The sequence below is a fragment of the Pygocentrus nattereri genome, chromosome 1 (assembly GCF_015220715.1).
Source record: "Pygocentrus nattereri isolate fPygNat1 chromosome 1, fPygNat1.pri, whole genome shotgun sequence".
In the NCBI taxonomy this organism is placed as follows: Eukaryota; Metazoa; Chordata; class Actinopteri; order Characiformes; family Serrasalmidae; genus Pygocentrus; species Pygocentrus nattereri.
In genome coordinates, this window is record NC_051211.1 from 6,390,297 (window position 1) to 6,415,351 (window position 25,055).

At 41.0% G+C, this 25,055-nt stretch overlaps 1 protein-coding gene across 1 annotated transcript in view; it reads left to right on the top strand.

Annotated features, from left to right (window-relative positions):
* trpn1 (transient receptor potential cation channel, subfamily N, member 1) overlaps window positions 1-25,055 on the top strand; it is a 70,773-nt gene that overhangs the window by 19,820 nt on the left and 25,898 nt on the right. The window contains exons 3-16 of the mRNA XM_017700601.2: window positions 5,538-5,633; window positions 7,822-7,935; window positions 10,232-10,336; window positions 13,261-13,359; window positions 14,287-14,388; window positions 14,884-14,985; window positions 15,065-15,163; window positions 16,792-16,992; window positions 18,798-18,899; window positions 20,486-20,584; window positions 21,823-21,951; window positions 23,367-23,495; window positions 24,357-24,473; window positions 24,683-24,781. Of these exons, the coding sequence (XP_017556090.1) occupies window positions 5,538-5,633; window positions 7,822-7,935; window positions 10,232-10,336; window positions 13,261-13,359; window positions 14,287-14,388; window positions 14,884-14,985; window positions 15,065-15,163; window positions 16,792-16,992; window positions 18,798-18,899; window positions 20,486-20,584; window positions 21,823-21,951; window positions 23,367-23,495; window positions 24,357-24,473; window positions 24,683-24,781 (1,593 nt within the window). The remainder of the gene's footprint in view (window positions 1-5,537; window positions 5,634-7,821; window positions 7,936-10,231; window positions 10,337-13,260; window positions 13,360-14,286; window positions 14,389-14,883; window positions 14,986-15,064; window positions 15,164-16,791; window positions 16,993-18,797; window positions 18,900-20,485; window positions 20,585-21,822; window positions 21,952-23,366; window positions 23,496-24,356; window positions 24,474-24,682; window positions 24,782-25,055) is intronic.

The following is a 25,055-nucleotide window of genomic DNA, read 5'->3' on the forward strand; positions in this document are numbered from 1 at the left end:
TGTTCTGCGGAGGCCCATCCAGCTTTTGTATCCTTTGGAAATAGTATAAACAGTAGTTTATGGGGGGAGGATGTTGAGAATTTATTTGTTAGGCAGAGAATTTACTTAGAACACATGATTTAAAATACTAGTTAAAGCAACATTCATAAGTTAGTGTTAAGATTAACAGTTCATGTGTCAGATATGTTAATAGATTAAAAGGAGACTGTAGGTCAGTTTATTTGGGAATGTACATAGGAAATGGACTTCATTACCCACGGGACATTGCGCGTGTTACGTTATACACGCAGTGATTCTTGAGGGGCGGCGGCTATTTTTTCTGTTGTTAAGGATGCAGACATTTCAGGCCAACCTCCCGCTGTAAATATGTTAAGGTTTTCATTTCAGTAAACAGTTGAAACGAAATGACGTCTCACTTCATTATTCCAGTCGCCAACACGATTAGTTAGAACACTCTGGGCCCGAGCTCATCTGAGATGGAGTGACGCAAAGTGGAAAAGTGTCCTGTGGTCTGACGAGTCCACACTTCAAAGTGTTTTTGGAAATCATGGACGTCGTGCCCTCCAGGCCAAAGAGGAAAAGGACTGTCCTATTACGTTCTGCACGTGTTACAACAGCGTGGCTTCGTAGTAAAAGAGTGTGGGTACTAGACTGGCCTGCCTGCAGTCCAGACCTGTCTCCCACTGAAAATGTGTGGCACATTATGAAGCGCAAAATACGACAGTGGAGACCCCGGACTGTTGAGCAACTGAAGTTGTACATCAAGCAAGAATGGGAAAGAATTCCACCTTCAAAGCTTCAATAATTAGTGTCCTCAGTTCCCAAACACTTACTGAGTGTTGTTAAAAGGAAAGGTGATGTAACACAGTGGGAAACACGCCCCTGTCCCAACTTCTTTGGAACGTGCTGCAGGCATCAAATTCAAAATGAGTGAATATTTGCAAAAAACAATAAAGTTTATCCGTTTGAACATTATATATCTTGTCTTTGTGGTGTATTCAATTGAATATAGATTGAAAAGGATTTGCAAATCATTGTATTCTGTTTTTATTTATGTTTTACGCAACGTCCCACCTTCATTGGAATTGGGGTTGTATATTTGGAAATATGAGATAATTATGGAGCTTTTTGAACTTGAATGCTTTTTTTATCCCCTCAACAAAAACTAGGGCCCTATTTTAAAAATTGAATTGCCACTGCTTGTTTATGAACACTGATGATAGAGAGCACAAGCAAATTGGCCAAGCTCTGTTTTTAATAAGACTGAGGTAGAAACGTGTATACTGAGGAGGATGAATGAGGGGGAAATCCCAAAGCTCAATAAAGGGTGCATTTTGCTGAGTGATGTTTTAGGTGGTCTGCGGTTGGCATTCTCACCAGCTCTCCTGCCCAAACCACATTCACCATCACTGATGTTGGCATGGTAACCCTGCTGGAATGCTCTCATGGAGAGGCTCAGCCTCTGCTTACCCTTCATAAATGGCTTAGATTGCATTTCAGTCCGGCAGTTGATCCATAGCACCTATTTATCAGGCTTCTCTGGACTGTATTTGACAGCAATGTAGCAAGATCATCTTACAAAGATTTCTGGGTGTTTTCTCTGTGGTTCACCTCACTATGAAGTTATATAAGTGAGTGAGTATACCTTTAGTGTTATAAATCATGAAAAGTGAAGTTCTACTGAGAAAATAATCAGAGTGAGACTTCCATTACATTACATTAAGGCACCACCTGCTTAGAGTAGCTTCAGAATCTGGGAATGTTTGAATATAGTCTAGTTACATATATCTGCCGTTTTAGTCTACAGCAGTTTAGCTCCATGCTTTTACACTGAAGTTATAAGGAGTGGTTCAGCCTGAATAATAGAGGGTGGCCAATTAGAACAGAGTTCAGTCACATATATTGGCAGGGTTGGAATGTATCAAAATACAAGTATTTGGAATATGTATTCAGAATCCAGAAATCAAGTACTGAGCTCTGTAAAGCCTGATTAGACTGATAAATCAATGTGATCGGGTATTAATCTCAGTGTTACTGAGCTCTGCTAAAGCCTGAGTAGACTGATAAATCAATGTGATGATCAGTTATTAATCTCAGTGTTACTGAGCTCTGATAAAGCCTGAGTAGACTGATAAATCAATGTGATCAGTTATTAATCTCAGTGTTACTGAGCTCTGCTAAAGCCTGAGTAGACTGATAAATCAATGTGATCGGGTATTAATCTCAGTGTTACTGAGCTCTGCTAAAGCCTGATTAGACTGATAAATCAATGTGATCGGTTATTAATCTCAGTGTTACTGAGCTCTGCTAAAGCCTGAGTAGACTGATAAATCAATGTGATCGGTTATTAATCTCAGCGTTACTGAGCTCTGCTAAAGCCTGAGTAGACTGATAAATCAATGTGATGATCAGTTATTAATCTCAGTGTTACTGAGCTCTGCTAAAGCCTGAGTAGACTGATAAATCAATGTGATCAGTTATTAATCTCAGTGTTACTGAGCTCTGCTAAAGTCTGAGTAGACTGATAAATCAATGTGATCAGTTATTAATCTGTGTTACTGAGCTCTGCTAAAGCCTGAGTAGACTGATAAATCAATGTGATCAGTTATTAATCTCAGCGTTACTGAGCTCTGCTAAAGCCTGAGTAGACTGATAAATCAATGTAATGACCATTTATTCATCTCAGCATTACTAAGCTTAGCATCCGCAGGGGGATGATGGAATTTTATGAGGGATAAGCTGAATATCAGTGTTGTACTGGACTGCATGCATTATGTGACACATTATATATGTCATCAACTGAAAATCATAAAGCTAACCACTTTATAGTCAAATTTGCCATATTCTGTCATTGTTATATGAGAAATTGTTTGCTTAGTTCACGAAACGGCAGTGAGATTATGGGAGCAGCCTAAGAAAGCCTAAATAATAGTGAGAATTTTAAGTAACTTTTTGCAAGAAAGATTCTTAACATTCATAAAAGCTAACATAGTGAGATATTATTATTTCATGGAAAATGTACTATTATTTTAGTACATTTTCCATTACATTTTCATATATCATATAAGACATTTTCAAATTATTAAAACAAATAATAAGAAGATTGAAAAAAATGACACAGATTTGATCTGGCAGTAATGCTATCAAATGATGACATCAATAAGCAGAAAGTAGAGCTTTAATCAGGCCTGAATTTTTGGTCTGTACCTGAATACAACCTGAGAATTTTCTGTCCGAGCCTGACCCGAACCAACACACACCATAACATTTTGACTCTGAATCCGACCCAGGCCTGACCAAACTGACCCAGCCTAAACCTGACATAAGAACAACAAAATACTATCCACAAATAACATGCCATGGTGAAAATGACCAGTTGTCCAAAATTGAGCTTATATCCTACTTTAACAAATGAAACATTAAACATTACTTTTAAACGTTAAACGTTACTTTTGAACATCCTGAACCTTTTTTAATCTGGATAAATCACACTCCACGGTTCTCGCACTACACATTCCCACTTTGACATATCATCTGTAGTAATATAAAGGATAAGACTTGTTTTCTCTAGCTGTTGGGAATCAGGATGGCATGTCTGGCCGTGCCTTGGCTTCCCTTGCACACTCAGACTCATGGAATGAGAAAAGCAGAGTAGATTCTTTTACTGTTAAAGCATGGCCAGCTGCCCTGTTCCCAGACTGGACGTATGCATTTGAGAATCAGGATGCCATGTCTGGCTGTGCCTGCAGACTCCATGGCCTGTCTGTTAGGGCAATATACACTTTATTTCCCAAAGTATTCACTCACCCATCCAAATCATTTGAATTCAGGTGTTCCAGTCACTTCCATGGCCACAGGTGTATAAAGCCGAGCCCCTAGGCCTGCAGACTGCTTCTACAGACATTAGAGCTCTCAGGAGCTCAGGGAATTCCAGCGTGGTACCGTGATTGGACACCACCTGTGGAACAAGTCCAGTCATGGAATTTCCTCACTACTAAATATTCCACAGTCAACTGTCAGTGGGATTATAACAAAGTGGAAGCGATTGGGAACGACAGCAACTCAGCCACGAAGTGGTCGGCCACGTAAAATGACAGAGCGGGGTCAGCAGATGTTGAGTCAATCGCTAGAGACCTCCAAATTTTAGTGAAGCAGTCTGCAGGCCTATGTGCTTGGATTTATACATCTGTGGCCATGGAAGTGATTGGAACACCTGAATTCAATGATTTGGATGGGCGAGTGAATACTTTTGGAAATAAAGTGTGTGTATATACATATATATTATATATATATAAAACCTTTATATATGTTTCCTTCAAATAAAGTGTAAGCTGGCACTTTGACATGGTGCCATTTAAGGTAAATAAAGGGTTAGTGTAGCTCCCTATAATAAGGATGGCTAGCAAACCTTCCACTTTTACAAGAGACTTAGTCACCCTAGGTCACACCACTGGAATGTCTGTTATGAGTGTGAGTGAGGTCCTACAGTCAGTATGCATCAAGTATCCAGTCGGCTTTGAAAAACAAACTGCAGATATGTTGGCAAAAGCATTTGCGTGATAACTGATACTCTTTCCGCCAAAAGCAATCATGCACAACTTCTGCAGACGCTGAATGACCATAACTGAACTGCATGGAGCTGAAAAAGAGGGAAGAAAGACTGAACAGTAGCAGGAATAGGACAGGTACCACTTTATCACACATACAATATGTTAAAAAAAACACAGTGGTTATTTTAACAGTTCCTAATATGTCATAGATCACACTTCATTCATTTCAAAACTTCAAAAATTCACAGAAGCCTCAATAACTTAATATCATTTGCAATTCTTCAGTATTTATTGTGTCCACCCTTTTATCTTTATTTCAACTTCCGTTTTTTCAGGCGACTCACTTTCAGTTTCTCAAAGAAATCTGAAGCCACACCTCCACAGTTCAGTCTTAGAAGTTGGTTTAGTATTTTCTGCTTCTCTCGATTCAAGTATCCCCAAAACACAGTTAGTGAGGTCTGGAGTGGTCTGTCCATTGTTCTGAGAACACCAGCAGCTTCTTTTCCTTTTCTCAGTGAGGTTCTTCTTGAACAGCTACACATCCTTTCAGACCCGTAGCGCTGAGTCATCTTCTCACAGTGGTAGGATGGACAGAAACTCCTGTGGATGTTTGCAGATCTGAAGCAGCTTGATTTTCTCCTCTCTCTCAGAGATGAAAGCTTTCAGTGCTGTTTATCTGGTGGGAGCAGTTTGGTGTCTTCCAGGTGGTTGTTAGGAGTCACATTTTCTCTATATCTCTTATAGCTTTTAATCATTTATTTCATTTTGGGAAAGTCTTGTTTTTTTTTTTCCTTTGGGCTCTACCCTTCCTTATGTAAGCAAATTATCTATCTATCTATCTATCTATCTATCTATCTATCTATCTATCTATCTATCTATCTATCTATCTATCTATCTATCTATCTGTCTCCCTACCTTCCTTCTACTATAACACATAGGATACACCCATCCAGAGTTCTGAGGTTTCTCTGTTTTTGTGTTGTACAGGACGGCAGGACTGCTCTACACATCGCTGCTGCCCACTCCAAAGACGACCTTGTGAAACTCCTGGCAAGAAAAGTAGATCCCAACAGTCCTGGAGGGGTGAGATCCCCCTCGTCCATTCATCAACTTTTATTTCTCTGCACACTCCTTTGTCCTTGTCCATCTCTCTGGCCTTCTTCTTTTTTCTCCTCTTTTTTTCGTTTTGTCTGTATGTTTGTTCACTGTGCTGGTAAGAAACGGGCACTGGAAAGTAATGCTTTATATTTACTTCATTCAAATGTCTGCATCATTTCCACGTTAATAAAAAATGTGTGCATTATGTCAAAATCTTGTCGTTACTTTTAGCAGTAATTATGTTGATTGTATTGTATTCAGTAATAATGTACACTATTGTAAATTCAATGCATTACTTTTTTCAGCATGTTCCTCTTTAATTGCTTGTTCTTTACTCTTTCTTGCAGTTTCTCTCTCTCTCTCTTCTCTTTTTTTGGTCACTGCCAGAAGACTCTCTTCACACTGAGAAAAACCTGTGAAGGATAGGATTCCAGCAGCTTTGTGTCATTGACCATTTCTTTACAGTTAAACACAGGCTGTAACTGAGCCTGTTATTAGATACAGTAGGTTTTGGCAGACAGCTCATAGAAGCTCTTTGATTGACAGCAACTTCTAACTGCTAAGGAGGCAAAAGAAGTTCTTTTCTTTGTTTGTAGTCAGGTTATGCTTAGAGTCATTTCTGGTGTTCATATGCACCGTTTTACAGCTTTGATTTAAAACATTGACGGACTGAAAATTATCATTTTTGCATTCATAAGACGTGTTTAAAAAATGAGGAAACTCAGAGAAAGAGAGTGCAGGGAGGGAACTAAGCAGGGGGTGGGTGACGGGTCATGTACAATGGGTCACTCAAACGGGACCTGCATGCAAAACGAATGGCGGGAAAAGTGCCGCCGAATCACCAGGCCAGACATTCTTATTCCTCACACAGGCAACTGCAGGGGGCGCTTTTTAAAATAATAATACTAATCATCGTGGGCAAATGTTTGGCCATCCCTGGTGAAATTAGGTGTTTTGTTGATTTTCTAACTGAAAATAAGTGAACACAAAGACAGTGAACACACCTCTGCACATTGTAACAAACAATCACAGTTTATTTGCTGAATTTAACATAATGGGGGGAAAATAAAATAGAAATGAGGCCAGTTCAAAAGGTAAGGCACATTTTATACGATATGTTTACAATATGTTAAACTTCACAAATAAGTAGAAATTTTGCGTTAAAAATTGAAAAATCAGGGATTTTGAACTTAAATTTTAGAAATGCATTTTACAATTAAGAAAGACCAAAAAAATTTGTGACATGTAAACTAAAGAAGAAATAGTCTGTACTATTTTTAGGATGCTGTCAAAATTTAAGCTTTAAGGGCCAAAAGTTGCGGAGTCCATTCAGCTAGAGTACAGAAAACAGACACACCACCAAATGCAACCTTGTTTCCAAGGATGTTGTGCAAAATGTCAATAAAAACAAAATGCAATGATGTGAAAATAATGTAATCCCTGTATTTAGTAGAGAATAGTACAGAGACAACATATCACATGTTGAAATTAAGTTTAATAGTTTTTTTAAGTATATATGCCCACTTTGAATTTAAAGCCAGCAAGACTTTTCAAAAACGTTGGTACAGGGGCATGTTCATCACTATAACCTCTTTTTTTAAATGAGGAGACCAACTGCTGTAGTTTTGAAAATTATGTCTTTTAATTCTTGCTTGATGTGAGATTTAAGCTGCTCAACAGGGGTCTCCTTTGTCATATTTTTGTTTCATAATGTGCCAAATGTTCCCAATGGGTGACAGATCTCGACTGCAGGCCGGCAGAATGCCATTGCAGAATGTGGCTTGACATAGTCTTGCAGAAATAAGCAAGGCCTTCCCTGAAAAAGACGTCATCTGGATGGCAGCATATGTTGCTCTGAAACCTGTATATATCATTCAGCATTAATGGTGCCTTCACAGATGTGCAAGTCACCCATGCCATGTGTGCTAATGCACCCCCAGACGATCACCAATACTGGGTTTTGAACTGTGTGCAAAAAAAATCCAGAAATGCGAATTCATACTTGTTGATACAGAGTGTAAACTGAATGCGAATGCGACTAATTCTGTAACAAATTACAGAATAAATGATTGGAACTCGGATGTTTAACAAAACAATAATAGCTCGCCTCCTGTAAGAGTTAAAGGCATTGATCTTGCTCAGCCTTTCAGTTTCTCTTGTCTTTAAACTTCAGCCCAAGTCCCAGCTGCCCCTGCACTACGCTGCCTCTCGCCCCACTGGTTCCCCTGCAGCTGTGCAGACGCTGCTCAAACTCTCCAACAAGGAGGCTCGCCTAACTCCAGACAAGGTAAAGCACTTACTATACTGCCATGAACTGTCTGAGCCGCTGGTCTGTTCCCAGGCCTGAATCTAATTACAACATAACCCAACCCTTCCGCACTGCCTCTAATAGCTTCTGCTTGGTCGAATCAGCCGCATTTGCAAATTAATTTTTAATTCTAGGAGGAAAATGTGGCTTCTTAAAGGGTGTTGTGATTAAATAAGGGGTTTGGTTATAGAAATGTGTTGGAGTGTGTTAGTGGAAAAGAATGAGAGAGGTCTAATTTTCTCGAGACTGATTTAAGTCCATAATGTCTTGTGAATTCTTCTACATAAGCTAAGCCCTACTTGAGGGAATTGCTAACTGTAGTGGTCCTACCTCCATTCAACAGTTAGTAGGCCAAAAATATCTAGCTATATATCCATGTTTTCCAAGTAAGGTATACAATTTTCCCCTTACCCCAAATTAATATGATCAACCAAGGCGTCTATTTAAAAATTGACAAGCGTGTGGATTAAATTCCGGCGGGGTTGCAACCCATATTGGGTAGGAGGGTTATGCTTTACAGATTGATAGTATTGTTTTCTGCCTTTAGCTACATTGTGTAAAAAAAAAAATCACTGTAAAATTACAGTAAATTACTGGCTGCTGCTGAACCATGTTAACAGTACATAGCAGTAAAAAATGACTGTATGCTGGGACTCCACAGTCATCAGAAGCACATGATTGCTGTCTTCTACTTAAGCTGTAATTAAATTACAAAAAAGGAATCTTCTGGATTTGTACATAGCAACTGTAAAGGCAATGCAGCTCAGTCGCCAGTAATTTACTGTAAATTTGCATATGTAAAAATGACTTAATTATAGACACTGTGTGGTAAAATTATGTTCTGTGTAGGCACAGAATCTTAAATATGTATTTTTAAATGCAATTTTAATTTTGGGGTAGTTGTGGGCTGGAGGTTAGGGAACCAGCCTCGTGATCTGAAAGTCGCCGGTTCAATCCCCAGAGCCGACAGCACGTGACTGAGGTGTCCTTGAGCAAGACACCTAACCCCCAACTGCTCCCTGGGCACTGCAGATTGGGCTGCCCACCGCTCCGGGCAAGTGTGCTCACTGCCCCCTAGTGTGTGTGTGCTCACTAGAGTGTATGTGGTGTTTCACTTCGCGGATGGGTTAATTTCCCCTTTGTGGGACTAATAAGGTTTCACTTAATCTTAATTTTGCTTGTAATTTGCACAAACATGAGCAACGACTAAAATCTGGCACAAAAATGGTTCTATATAGAACGATCACACTCACGGTTGACTCACTTGGCATGAATAAAGGGTTCTTTGCCCCTTAAAATGGTTGAAGAAAGTGCTCTAGATAGTTCTATATAAAACCAGTTCTTCTGTTTTAAGAAGCTTGTATCATAACAATAGCAGAATCCTTTTTGGTGCTATTAGGACCGCTTTTCCAAAAAGTCCTATATAGAACCGTGCACCACACGTTCTCCATCAAGTCTGAAGAACCATTTCACAATGCAAAGAATCCTTTAATCATGCCAAGGGTTCTTTGAGTGTTCACAGTTCTGTACAGAACCATTTTCCTTTACTGAAGTCGTGGCCACGACTTAATTATCTCATTTCCACGCTTTACTAAGTCGTGGCCACGCATTAGGATTGCATGCCCACTCCTTACTAAGCCGTGGCTGCACATTGGGATCTCATCCCCACACCTTACTAAATCGTGGCCATGCATTAGGATCTCTTGGCCTCACCTTACTAAGTCATGGCCATGCATTAGGATCTCACCCTCACCTTACTAAATCGTGGCCATGCATTAGGATCTCAAAAAGGTTCTATATAGAACCATGTACCACACATTCTCCATCAAGTCTGAAGAACCATTTCACAATGCAAAGAATCCTTTAATCATGCCAAGGGTTCTTTGAGTGTTCACAGTTCCATACAGAACCATTTTCTTTAAAGACCCCTTGAAGAAAAGATGTTTTTCAGAGTGTACGGAGCAAATTAGTGGCGTATAAGATTCTGTTACTCGTTAGCTACATTAGCCTTGTAGTATTTTTGCCAACACCAAGCGAGTCTTGGCTGGTGGGCTGTATTTGGGGGGAAAATTGTATGTATTTGATTTCTCATCAAATTACTTCAGCTGTGTTTATGGCTGTATGGCTAAGTGATTAGTCAGCAGAGGAGGTTCAGTGTCATATACAGAGCTTTTTTTCTGTATGTTCTCTGGCTTTGGCGTACTGTGGCTTTTTGCTGTGAGATCAAATGAACAGTGTTTCATTGTTTCCACTTCTCTGTCTTTTCCTCATCCAGGATGGCTGCGTTCCGCTGCTCCTGGCTGTCGAGGCGGGAAATGTTGGAATCGTTAAGGAGCTCCTCTCGGGCCAAACAGAGCCCCAACTCCACGCTCAGAGAACAGTAAGGCCGGCGAAGTGTCACAGAGAGCCTCGCGCCCAGAGATCACTTTATTCCCCTCAGATATAAGTGAAGTCAAGTGTGTGCATCATTGTCCATCAGGTATGAAGCCCTTGTAATGGAAGGCGCCTGAGGAGATAAAATAGATGTTTTTAATAACAACTTTTATTGATTTTCCACTCTGTACTGAGTCATACTGGTGTTAAATGAGTTAACCCCATCAAATGAGCAGATCTGCCTGAAAAGATTTGACCTTTGGTGATGAACAGCTGTTTTCTTCTCAGGACGGGCTGTAGTCGCGTATAAAAAGGCTTTCTGAATCACATTCAGTTACGATGAGGTGACGCTGCCGGCATAGTTCACAAGCACGTTATAAACAATGGTTTTACGTCAATGGAATAACGGATCGACGCTCGGTGTAATGTGTTGGAAAGCAACGTTTACCAAACCACTGAATTCTGGGATTGGTGTGTGGTTTTGAAGAGTAATATCACTCTTGCTTTTCAGTTTATGGCTTCATACTGGGTGAGTGATGAAGTTGCCTCCCGAGCCGTGGGAATCTAACACTTGTACCGCCTTCTTAGAGGAAAAATAAAACGATTCGGATTTGACTGTAAATGTTTCAAATGGCATGCAGTTAAATATCTATTCAGTGGTGATTATAAAAATCTTCAGTATGTTTTCATAGATCTCTTTCTTGGTGCATCCCATCAGCCCTCAGCCAGAGTTCTGGTCGTTGTGTTGTAGCCTGTGTGTTTGCTTTCGAGGTTTACGGATTTTCGGTCAAGGCTGCCTTGTGGCCTTGGTGACACTTTTACTACCGGAATAAAGAGCTGAATAAATGTATTTATTTGTTTATTATAAAGAGGTTTATATAGCACAGTATTATTTAAAAGTAAACTAGCTTTTCAGGGTGTTCACTGGAGGCGTACGCATTGGAGAAGGTACAACAGATGAAAATAGTCCAGGGACTAATGACCTGGTGAAAAAATCCGTTTTTTCTGATCATTATTGTGATTGTACAGAGCCCCACTGGCGACATCCTGTACAAATAAAAATAATGCACCTTGCTAAGTTGTGGCCATGACTTAATTATCCCATTCCCACACCTTACTAAGTCATGGCCACAGCTTGATTATCTCCTTCCCACACCTTACTAAGCTATGTCCATGACTTAATTATCTCATTCTCATGCCTTACTAAGTCATGGCCATGATTTAATTCTCATTCCCACACCTTACTAAGTCATGGCCACAACTTGATTATCTCCTTCCCAGACCTTACTAAGTCATGTCCATGACTTAATTATCTCATTCTTATGCCTTACTAAGTCATGGCCATGACTTAATTCTCATTCCCACACCTTCCTAAGTCATGGCCACGCATTAGGATCTTATCCCAACACCCTACTAAGTTGTGGCCATGACTTAATTATTCCATTCCCACACATTACTAAATCATGGACATGACTTATCTCATTCCCACGCCTTACTCAGTCATGGCCATTACTTAATTATCTCATTCTCATGCCTTACTAAGTCATGGCCATGACTTAATTCTCATTCCCACACCTTACTAAGTCATGGTCACAACTTGATTATCTCATCCCAACGCCCTACTAAGTCTTGGCCATTACTTAATTATTTCATTCCCGTGCCTTACTAAGTCGTGGCCATTACTTATTTCATTCCCATGCATAAATGCATTTATTTTCCTGTTTTTCACCGAAAAGATCAACACATCCATTTTTCAAGGCTTGAGGCTTGAACACTGAATGTGGCTCACAAGACTGCCAGTTCATGAACTCCATCCTTCCTGCATTAAAACGTTATGAAAACTTTGAATGATGTAGGTTAGAAATAAAATACCCTTAAGACTGATAACTGTTCAGCCCTAATCAGATCAGTTTACAGGGAAATCTTACAGTGACTCAGCATTAAAGCAGCAGGTCTTCATGTCTAATAAGACAAAGGTTTGAGGTAGCGCTACAGGACGGCAGGGAGGCAGACCCAAGTTCAGGGAGGAAAAGCTGTGAGAAAAGGCCTTAAATGAATTTATTGAGGTGATGGAGTGTGAATTTGGTGATTGTGCACGTCGGCACTGAGGGGGCTCAGTGCCAGGCTCCGATGTACTAACATGTACTAAGTACTAAGTACTGGTATACTAAGTACGCGGATGTACTGATTGGCGGTCTGATGAGTTATTCAAGTTGTTCAAGCCTTCTTTTGTGTATTAAATTTATTTGTGAGGCAATTTCTCTCTTTTATTCTCTCTTTTCTTTTCGCTTCAGTTCCCACCTAGGCTAATTTCAACCCTCTACAAAGGTGTGACAAAGGGCTGCTGTTTGGAACAGCCTTAAGCAGAGGAGTCCACAGGTGTGCCAGGTTGGGCCTAATCAGCCCAAGAGCTTCTGGAAATTGGAGTTCCCTGAACTTATGGCACTTTGCCGCTGTTGCCCTCTGCTGGCAGCCACCAGTGCAGGCTGGGCCCTTACAGCTAGGAAGACTGCCCTTAAGATGAGCGTGTGCTAAAACACAGAAGCTAGTCAGACCAACTTAAGATGCTGAGGAGGACATGGCATCTTTTACCTGGGATCTTTTAGCAGCAACCCCTCCCCGCCCTCCCATGGCTGAGAATCATTGGTTTGAACACTGTGTGCTTTTTCGGTCATTTGATAATTAATACTAAGTGCCCCCTGGGGGATTTAAAAGGCATAGCATTGACTTGGAAATCTGCTATTTGCTACATTTGTACGTTAATCATTTACTTAAAAGTTGGAATATATCTGGAAATTAGACTAAAAACAAGGGGAACATGTCATTTGTGATCCCATCTGACAGCCTTTGTGTGAAGTTGATCATATTGCTGAACTGAAATAGGTGAACAGGTCTGCTGGAGTCTAACCGCTGACTGTATTCTGCTCATAGGGAAGCGGAGACACAGCTCTGCATATCTGCTGCCGACGGAAGGATGTTGAAATGGCCAAAGTGCTGATGGAGTTCGGCTCAAGTCTTGATTCCCAAAATGTAAGAAGGCAGTGTTCACAGACACAGAGTCTATACACAGTCTCACACTTAAGACCCAATTTTTCCAAATGGCTTATCAGACAGATTAAATTCATTCATTATTAGTTACTTAATAAAGCTTTACTTGAGATTTCACTTTGGTCACTTTGATTTGACCGTAGGGGGGATAACGCGGAGGGATTTGTGTTGCTGAGAGGTGTGTATTTGGCTTTGACTGGCATCAGAACTGTTTGCATAATTTAAGCTTTGAGATGGAAATAGTCATTCAGAAAGGCCTGAAGTGAAATGGTTATTGTGGAGAAACTTACTGACCTACTGATTTCTTTACAGTGGTGGTGATAGGAACCAGGGGTCACAATGTCTACAACACAAATATTGCCATTTTATTCACTTTCCAAAACCACCAGTGAACCTACACATCTTCTGTATGCTGATGATGATAAAAGACAGATTAGTCTGAGAGAATGTGTAACTTGTCACCAGAAATCAGACGCTCGCGGACTGAAAGCACAAAGAAGACTTTACTCGTAGAAGTAGAGGCATAAAACGTAGTCAGACAACAGGCCTGGGTCAGTTCCATAAGGCAGAGCAGAGTAACTAGGGCAACCATAAACGATGAGGGCTGTAGAAATGTATTGCTCTGTACGGTGTTTAGTGTTGTGTTCTATGTCATTATATTCAGTATTGTGCATCCTCATTATTGTTTTTTTTAATTAATATAGCCATAAAAATGTATATAAAAATACCAATGTTTAAAAATATCAGCGTAAGGTTCAGCAGCTGTAGCCAGTCAGCAGCCAGTCCATGTTGTCCACCCTCACACACACACACACGCAACAATGGTTAATTATGGAAAACATGGTGGAATTCCCCTTCAATAAAATGCATTAGAGGTGAGCTGTCTGGTCTGGTATTTCATTCTTACAGGATGCAGGACAGACTCCTCTTCACATAGCGGCCTGGGAGGGCGATGAGGCAATGCTGAAGTTTTTCTACCAGAGCAAAGCTAACCCCAACATCGCAGATAAGGTGGGGTTGAAGACATATTCCTTATTGAGGCATAATAAACGTTTCGTATTCACAGACATAGCCCAGCCTACGCTGTCCAGGAGTTTTGGGGTTTTCCGGAATGACCATAACACATTAAATGCCATACAGATCTTTTTTGTAGACAGCTTTGTTGTTCTGATATCTGCTCTTCTGAGAAGGCTTCACATTTACATTGCTGTGAGGATTGGATTGAGCATTAGTGAGGTCAGATACGGGATGTTGGATGGTCACTTCTGGATCACTCCAACTCATCCCAAAGGTATTGGATGGAGCACCCCCCCCCCCCCCCCTTTTGCCAGTCAATTCATTTCTATTGACATTACAAGCTGTATTTGCACAATTGAATGCTAGTGTTACAGGTGGGTGCAACTGCTAGTATTACAGCCTGGAATAACTTGGAATTCTCGGTAAAGTTACAGCTTTAAGACCCTATATGTTTTCAAAGATCATTTATCTTCTGTCACACTTCTCCAGATGGATAGGTCCCCTCTGCACATCGCAGCAGAGCGAGGTCACACCAACGTGGTTGAGATCCTCACTGAGAAATTCAAGTCCAATGTGTTGGCAAGAACTAAGGTCAGTGTCTTATAGTCTGTTAACAGGTTGAATGTACAATACTTGGTTGTTGCCTACAAATTCCGTCTCTCTGGTGCAGGACGGGAGCACACTACTGCACATTGCATCCCAGTGCGGTCATCCAGAGACTGCTCTCACATTCCTAAAGAAAGGAGTTCCTTTACACATGCCAAACAAGGTACTGCAGCTTCATGGTCTTCCAAGACTGGCTGATATATTTTCTATACTGGAACATCCAGTGTTGGAATTATAACAGAACGTTATAAGGTGGGAAAAGTGGGTTCAGCAGCTAGTTGGACGTGAAGGTACTCCAACACATCGAACGCAACATGTATAAATATCAAACTTGGGTGGAATTAAAGGGCCTGTGTCTTACATTTACGTGCTTTATATGTTTTACCCTCAATAATATAATCTGTTACATAAAGTCAGTATTTATTTTTGCGTGAGCATTTTCTAGTGTATCTAGGTTGTTGTTGTTACTGTGCCTTTAAGGCTGATATGTGCATTGGTTATCCTGTATTATACCTCATTCAAAAAGCAGTCTGGACTGAAACGTTCCTTATATCTTCAGCATGATTGGGCAAGTCTAAACTGCTGTAGGCTGAAGACAGATATGTGTAAATGCGCATCACAAATACATGAACATGATATCAAAACGGGCTGCCTTTGTGGCTCACTTTTCATCTGAGGACTATACGGGCTTGGTCGATGGTATGTTCTGAAACTTTGTTGAAACATTCTTTATATACTGTATGAATCGTTTATTCTAAACAGAAAACAAGGCAAAGTGAGTGTTCCGTGAAATGGCCCATTAAAAATGACTAGTTTGTTGGCTTCATAGTATCTAGGGCCTGATCTAGTTTTCTTGATTCTTCATTTTGGTGTAGCCTCTTAAACTTCTTGGAACCACCGGTGGTTCCAAAACGCACCTCATCATATTCTTCATAACTTTCCTATTTCATAAGCTACATTCAGAAGCTGGGCGTCGTTATGAAGCTGTAACTGTTTTCTTTCCAGTCTAATAGACGGTGATGTCATTTTAAACCCTTATAATAGAAGAAGCTGAACCGAAAGTCGACCCGTTTTTCCACAAATCTGGGCTATAAACTATAAACAGACGGCGTCTCTTCAGTGATAAACTCTGTAAAAATGATTTTTATAAAATAACACAAAGAGCGTCCGAGATTTTTGGCGTTCAGCAGTAAATTGTAAGCATGTAGCGATATGTGTGATCATAACACATTCTGTTAATTTGAGGGGAGCTTTTACGAAATAAATAAGTAAATAAAATAAAAATGTACATTTAATTCTTGCAGGTACTGAATAATTTGCCTTACGATTTGGGCATGTAAACTCAGGTGGACAAACCAAAATATACCCTGGAGAATAAGTGGTTAAAAGAACAGTTAACATCACGAAAAATGAAATAAATAGTTTCTTTTCTGGAAAATGTGGTTTGTATTGGATTAACTTGTTCAATGCTGTGGAACAATCAAACCTGACAAGCTATGTCAGACTTTCTTTTAGCATAGAGTAGCAAATCTCAGGAAGCACCGGTTCATTGACTTTATTAATGCAAGCTTAAGCTCTTATATGAGGTCCAAAACTTTTATTACACATTTCTATAAATTGACAATAACTTGGCCAGTTTGCCTTGTAGCCCATATAGTTACTGAATAGGTTTTATGTTGTAATATATATAAACAGGATTTGAATGGGGTGAAATATCTCCACATAATGTGTGCTACATTTAATAAAATATCATGTTACTCTGATTTGTTATTGTTGTGTTATTTCTGGTAGTCAGGTGCGGTGTGCCTGCATGCGGCTGCAAAGCGGGGCCACGCAGCTGTAGTGAAGTCTCTGCTCCTGAAGGGGGCGCATGTGGACGCCACCACTAAAGACGGCCAGACAGCGCTTCACATCGCTGTGCAGAACTGCAAGCCTCAGGTGGTGCAGATGCTGCTGGGCTTCGGAGCACAGGTGCAGCTCAGAGGGGGAAAGGTAACCAGACACCTGACACCTGTCGAGTCAACTCAACTGAGTTCACCCAGCACAAACTTCGTAGTTTAGTCGAAAGTTCCCTTAATGTTCAGTTTTAGATATAAGGTATAAAGGTAAACAATATTAAATTTGTTCTCTTACTCAGTTGTCCCACCAGCTGGAACCCAATCCATCACACAGTCACCCATCAGGCCATTTTCTCCTCCTGGGCTCCAGATATTGACAGCTGGGGCTTTGCTGGGCTTCAAACTCACAAGTTCCTGATGCTGAATGGATTATTGGACAGTTGCACATGTGACACTGCTAGTTTTCAAAGTTTAAATAGCAAATATTTTCTACAGTGCATTCAACATTTGAGGATATGAAATCTGAGTGATTCAAAATTTTGACTCCAACAGGAGATTCTGAGTTTGAACCCCAATTGTGTAGCCATTCATAAGTGGGAGCCCTGGTGGAGAAAATGCCTGATGGGATTGTGTGATGGAAAGAGTAGCAGGGTAATTGAGTCAAAAATTAAATTCTGTAGCATTTACCAAACTGATATGCAGAACTGAAAAATTAAGAAAACTTTTTTAGTTATTTTGGGTAAACTCTAATGTTTTACATTTATGGCATTTGGCTGACGCTCTTATCCAGAGCAACTTCCAATTTGATTGTTTTACACAGGTAGGAGAAGGTGGTATTAGGAGTCTTGCCCAAGGACTCTTATTGGTGTAGTGTAGGGTCTTTACCCAGGCAGGGGATTGAACCCCAGTCTACAGTGTAGAAGGCAGAGGTGTTACCCACTACACTAACCAACCACAGTGTTCTTCCGGGTTCTCCTCCCGTGCCTAACACGCTCCAGGACTCCATCTCCCAGAATTCCTATTACCATGATGTCACCCCTTCCACCAGTCACAGGCCTCTGCCCCTAATGCAGCACACCTGTGTTCATTTGCTTCAGGCTTTAAAAGGATCCTGGTTTGCTCTCTTCTTTGTGAGGTATTGCTGCTCTACTGGTTTACTGAGCATTTCTCTTCTGATTCCATGACTAGTGAACTGAACACATCACCTGTTTTTTTGGACTGTTTCTCTTTTGGATTTGCCCTTTTGGTCTTGTGTTTTTGTATTTTCTGTTTTTTTGTACCTTTTGCCTGTCTTTGGATTCTGATTTTGGATTTACCCTGACTCCTTTCTCCCAAGTGCTCTCACATTAAACCAACTTTCGTTTTTAAGATCCGTGAGCGTCTTTCTGTGCTTGTTCAGTTTTACAGTAATCAGTTACCTTATTCATAATACAGCATCCAGAAAAATCTGAAAACACATAATTAACAGGAAAGATCAAATGTTTCAGTGTTCACCCTTTACATTTAGCTTCCATTCTCTTCAGGAGACTTGCTTTAAGTATTTCAAAGAAATCGGCAGGAATATTTTACACCTCCAATTTTCCAATTTCTACACGCGTTCAGTGAGTCTGTGATGTTGAAGTCTGGATTTTGGGGTGGTCAGTCTATTGTTCAGAGAACACCAGCAGCTTATTTGTTTGATTTACAATTCTCCTAGATCTGAAGCAAGAGTGAAAGCTTTAAGTGCTGTTTATCTGATGCTTACATTTTGGTGGTCGATCAGGTCTTGCATGGTTGTTAGGAGTTATATTTTCTCTGTGGCTCAAGTTTTGTAAACTCCTGTTTTTGCGCTTATTATTCATTATATCCTGGATGTCTTTTGCGTCTAATCATCTCTTCAGAAATATCACCAGAGTTATGAATTGCTTGTCAAAGAATCACAGTACTCATATTTCAGGTGATCCTGTGTCCTGTGTGTAGGACTTGGAGACACCTCTGCATGTAGCAGCCAGAGTGAAGGAGGGGGAAAAAGTGGCAGAGATGCTGCTGAAGAGTGGAGCTGAGGTCAACGCAGAGCAGGAGGTCAGAATAAAACTGTCCTGTGTAATTTTCATTTTCCTGGTTCTCAGCCTTGGCTCTGGAATAACCATGTCCTGCATATTTATATACAATATATTGTATACGCTATAGGTATTTAGTCACCCATCCAAATCACTGAATTCAGGTGTATTAAGCCGAGCCCCTAGGCCTGCAGACTGCTTCTACAGGCATTAGTGAAAGAATGGGTCGCTCTCAGGAGCTCAGTGAATTCCAGCGTGGTACCGTGATCAGACGCCACCTGTGCAATAAGTCCAGTCGTGAAATTTCCTCACTACTAAATATTCCACAGTCAACTGTCGGTGGTATTATAACAAAGTGGAAGTGATTGGGAACGACAGCAACTCACCCACAAAGTGGTCAGCCATGTAAAATGACAGAGCAGGGTCAGCGGATGCTGAGGGGCATAGTGAGCAGAGGTCACCAACTTTCTGCAGAGTCAATCACTACAGACCTCCAAACTTCATGTGGCCTTCAGATCAGCTCAAGAACAGCGTAGAGAGCTTCATGGAATGGGTTTCCATGGCCGAGCAGCTGCATCCAAGCCTTACATCACCAAGCGCAATGCAAAGCGTGGGATGCAGTGGTGTAAAGCGCCGCCACTGGACTCTAGAGTGACCTGTTCTCTGGAGTGACCAATCACGCTTCTCCATCTGGCAATCCAATGGATGACTCTGGGTTTGGTGGTTGCCAGGAGACGGTACTTGTCTGACTGCATTGTGCCGAGTGTAAAGTTTGGTGGAGGGGGGATCATGGTGTGGGGTTGTTTTTCAGGAGTTGGGCTCGGCCCCTTAGTTCCAGTGAAAGGAACTCTTAATGCTTCAGCACCAAGAGATTTTGGACAATTTCATGTTCCCAACTTTGTGGGAACAGTTTGGGGACGGCCCCTTCCTGTTCCAACATGACTGCGAACCAGTGCACAAAGCAGGTCTATAAAGACATGGATGAGCAAGTTTGGTGTGGAAGAATTTGATTGGCCTGCACAGAATCCTGACCTCAACCTGATAGAACACCTTTGGGATGAATTAGAGTGGAGACTGCAAGCCAGGCCTCCATGTCCAACATCAGGGTCTGACCTCGCAAATGTGCTTCTGGAAGAACGGTCAAAAATTCCCATAAACACACTCCTAACCCTTGTGGAAAGCCTTCCCAGAATAGCTGAAGCTGTTATAGCTGCAAAGGGTGGGCCAACATCATATTAAACCCTATGGATTAAGAATGGGATATCACTCGAGTTCATTTGTGTGTGAAGGCAGACGAGCGAATACTTCTGGCAATATAATGTATATTTCCAGATGTTACCTATCAACCAATTTATAAGCCCATCCTGAGAAGAAGTGAGTGAGTTAGAGCAGGGAAAACATTAATGCAGGACAGGGGTGTTTCAGGGTCAACTGCTATCCAGCTGTGCACTACAGTCCTCCACAGGCCACATTTTTGTTACAGCTATTGCACCTGAACCATTTATTCCTATATTGTCTATTGGGAGCTGGACCTAAGCAAACATGTAGGTAACAGTAGGCTGTTTCCACTGTGTTCACTATCTTGTCCACTATGTTTTCCTGGCCCAGAATGGTGAGACTGCAATGCATGTGGCAGCACGTCATGGAGCCCTGCAGATGATGAGAGCTCTGATAGAGGAGGGAGCCGACCTCACCTGGAGGTCCAAGGTAAGCAGTTACGTTCTTCAGAGGTCTGGCTCCAACCACCACCGCTGTTAACAATTCTGAGTGATAAGTTTCTCTAAAACAGAGCATTTGACATCAAACACATGAAAAGTGGAGTCAAGAAGTTGAGAGTTTAACCTGTCGACTCAAATATCCACTGTTCATCAGAAAAATCAGCAACATGGGGCATTTATGCTTGTGCACAGGACAGGGGAAAGTGAGGGGCAACATGTAAAGAAGAAACAGCCAAAGAGGAGAAGATTTAAAGAAAACATCTTGAGAAAAAAAGTTTTTAGATCAGGCCCAGAGAAGGTGCCAGTGTTTCTAGATCTGTTTATATATGGCGCTTTCTTTGCATGGTTAGATTTGACTTGCATTTGCAGATGCAGCAACAAACTGTCATCGTAAACAGTGTTTTTCAGAAGTGTTCCTGAGACCATAGCAGTGATTTCCACTTCAGAATCATGTCTGTTTTTAATGCAGTGCCCTTGAGAGCCCAAAGATCATGTCAGGCCAGTATTGGTTTTTGGCCTTTTCCCTTGCATACGGAGATTTCTCTGGATTCCAGCAAAGTTTTAATGTTATTATCTACCGTAGATGATGAAATCTCCAAGTTCTTTGCTATTTTATGTTGAGAAACGTTATTCTTGAATTGTTGCAGTATTTCATGGTGCAGTCTTTCACAGAGTGGTGGACCCCTCCTCGTCTTTACTTCTGAAAGACTCCACTGCTCTGGGATGCTCTTCACATATCCAATCATGTTACTGACTTGTTGCCAGTTGACCTAATCAGCTGTGAAATGTTCCACCAGATTTTTTTTGCATTATACAACTTTACCAGTCTTTTCTCGCTCCTGTCCCAACTTTTGTGAACATGTTGCTGGCATCAAACTCCAAATGTGCACATATATTTTTCCTTTTTTCTAGAATTTCCCAGTTTTCAAAATTTAATATGTTAATATGTAATTTAAATTATTTGCACATATTGCATTCTTTTTATGTACCTGTTGCTCAGCATACCAGCTTTTGTGAAAGCGGCGTTGTGTAACCAATGTGGACAAGCGCACACACACACACTACTCTGGTGGCAGATTTTGATGACTTAAAGGAAACAAAGTCTGTGAATGAATTGCCAACAAGACATCAGTTAAGACAGGATTAAAAAGTCAGAGGATGGCTTAGAATCAGGCAGCGCATCTATAAAGGCTTTTATCATGTGTCTGTGTTTCTGTATGTGTTCAGGCAGGAGAGAACCCACTACATGTTGCAGTGCGTCACTGCCATGCCCACATGGTGGAGGCGATCTTAAACTATCTGACCAACGAGAGGAGCAGAGAAGAGGCGGAGCTCTGTGTATGTCAGGAGAACCAGGTCAGCCCTGAGAGGAATGTGAAAATGTGGAAAAGTTTCTAGCAATTAAAAGAATACACACACACACACACACACACATTCTCTAAGCCGCTTCTCCCTCAGCATTTGGGGGTTGCTGGAGCCTATCCCAGCAGTCATTGGGCAGAAGGCAGGATACACCCTGGACAAAAGTCTAATTTGCCAGACATTCCCCAAATGTGTCCCAACAAGCAAGTCTAAAGGTTGCTCATTTTAGCACTGGAGCTACAAGGCCAAGGTAGCTAAGAAGTAATGGAAGCTATACCCCACCAAATAGCATGGTGCTGACTGCATGCCTAAATCAGATACTTGTATATAGTTGTTAAGTAATCTCTAATGAACTTGCTAATGTGGTTTTTGATACTGGCTGTGTTTACATGCAAAGATTTTAGCCAATTCCAATTTCAGATCATGACCAAAGTGTTTAGATGCTCACTCTACTCAACAGGGTGATGGAAAATCTCTGGTCATGTGTGCATGTGTAGAGTACCACTTACTGCAGACATTGTCATGACAACGAGCATCACATGAGTCCAGTCAGAGTGAGACGAGCAGCAGTAAGTTACCGGAGTTTTCAGCCGGCGCGTTTTTGTTCTTAATAATTTGAAAATCGTGTCAGACTCAGGAAAACGTCCTTTACATGTGCTGAGAGGAAGATGTGTTGTGAGACACATAGCCTGGACGTCCGTCCCACCGCCGTCTTTTAAAGATCGGAGCATAAACATCGTCTCCTCTGCAGACCAGTTTCTGCTCTGCCATGTTGAACGGAATAAACTCTCACTGTGACGCGACGCACATGCAGAACGGGCTTAAACTTTCCGATAGGGAATGTAATCGGATACAGATGCTTCCACTGATATTATTCTTCTATTTAATTGATTCTTTTTCAGGATGACCCCTCTCTTTCAGTTGGATAGAAATTGCATTCTGAATGGCCTCAATCGAACTAGTCTAGTCCGATTTTATTCTAATAAAGCTATTAGTCAGATTATTAATGGATTATCAAGCAGCCGTTTGTGTGACAAACTGTTAGCTGTAAACAGAAAAATATACCTTTTTAAATATATTTATATTTATATATATATATAATATATTTTTCACCTGGAAAAACTTAGTCAAGGTTCGCAATTGGACCTTAAAACCACTGTTGTACCTTTGAGGGAACATTTATGTTGTTTGTACCTTGATGAACGAAAAATGTACCTTTTCATACATGGAATAACCAAAAAATCCATCTTGAAAACTGAATTTTCTCTGTACTTTAGCCTATTTTTTAGCCTTGTATTTCCAGTGCAAAACTAAAGAAACTAACTTCAGACACCAAACACGTCTTGTTAATCGACTCCATAGAGGTTTTTCTGTACATTATTAATAGGTACTGTGTTAAACCTTCATAGAGTGGAGAGACTGCCCTGCATCTGGCAGCCGAACTGAAGAATGAGATGGTACACAGAGATGGAGAAGACGTCCTCATTATCAAAACTCTAATGGAGCACAACGCTGACGTCACAGCAGTTACCAGACAGGTACGTTACTCTCCTATTAACTTCTTCATTCAGAGTTACATGGTATTATTTCTTCATCGCAGCTCATAGAAACAAGTGGAGAGATGGTTATGAAAAATATCATTTACCCAGTTTTCCATTTTCCACTCCAGATGTTGTCAATCAAACACTTTGTTCTTTAGTTTTAAACTGGAGTTAGACTGATGTTGCTAACAATCACTGAAAGTCTGTGGTCACCCTAATCTTTTCTGTAAGTACACCCTCAAAACCTGACCCCCTTCAACCCAGTCGAAGCACATTTGTTAGGATCGTGCAGACTTTTCGATGCGGTTTAAGTTACAGTACGTGTTACTATGAACTATAAAAACAAACAAAACTTTATCGTGTAGCAGCAGCCACAACAGGCACTAGATTATATTCACATTCCCTGCTGTTTTTATTATTAAACATATGTCTTTGGGTGTCTGTAGCAGTTACATACCTGCTCGACGCGCATGTGCTTGACTGTGAAGACTCACAGTAAATCGTATTGTGCCTAAAACCACATCAATAAGTCTGTAAGACCTAAAGAAGAGCTGGATGCAGTTTGAGCCGGTTGAGACACATTTTGTGGATGAATTGACAGAAAAGATTTACGTGACTATTGACTTGTAGTGTTTATTAGCAATGTTACCCTCTTAGCCCCAGTACTGAACTAAAGGAGCAAAATTTAGACACCAAACATGTCTCGGCTGATTGACTACATCAAGGTTAAATGGATTTTTTTTACCAAAAATTGCTTTAAAAGGCAAAATGAATGTTCATCCAGAGAAAATAAAGCTGCTTAGAATGTAGAGTTTTCTTGAATGTCTGTGTCTTTACGCACTTCTGCTGCTCCTACAGATGGGAGACACTCCACTGCATTACTGTGCCAGAGTTGGCAATGCTGCGGTCCTGCAGGAGATGCTCAATAACGTCCCTGGTAGCCGTCTGCAGACAGCCATCAACAAGCACGCCAAGGTACTCACATGCTGAGCTCAGGCCTCTCTGCTAGAGCGATAGTGAGAGCTGAAGTTTGTGGTTAGAAGCAGTTGCTGCCGTTTTTCTGTGATCAGTCACTTTTTTGCCTTTAATCATGTAATCATTCTTTCTGTATATCTGCCAAGCGTTCTTAGTGTCTCACCACTTGACTCTCCGTCTGTCCAAACTCTTTTTCTCATGTGAAACAGAACGGCAGATCTCCGCTGCTGTTGGCAGCCGAGCGGGGTCACACAGCAGTGGTGAGGGTGCTGCTGGAGAACAATGCCAGAGTGGACGTGTTTGATGAGGTGAGGTAGTATCTCTGAAGTATCTCTCAGCCTGACCGCAGCCACAATTATAGGTTTTAAACCTGTGTGGTTGCCAGTGTTGAATTATTCTGGGCAAAGTCAGACAGGTCATATGATTTGACATGAATACTGGGCACTGAGATTTGACATAGCATGTTATTTATCAGTCTCAAGGGACAGAGCCTTCTCCCTGTGCTCAATTCAGGCAATACACGTGCTTATCTTACACCATACTCTTAGGTACTTCACTATCTAGTGCGCAGACATTTGTAGG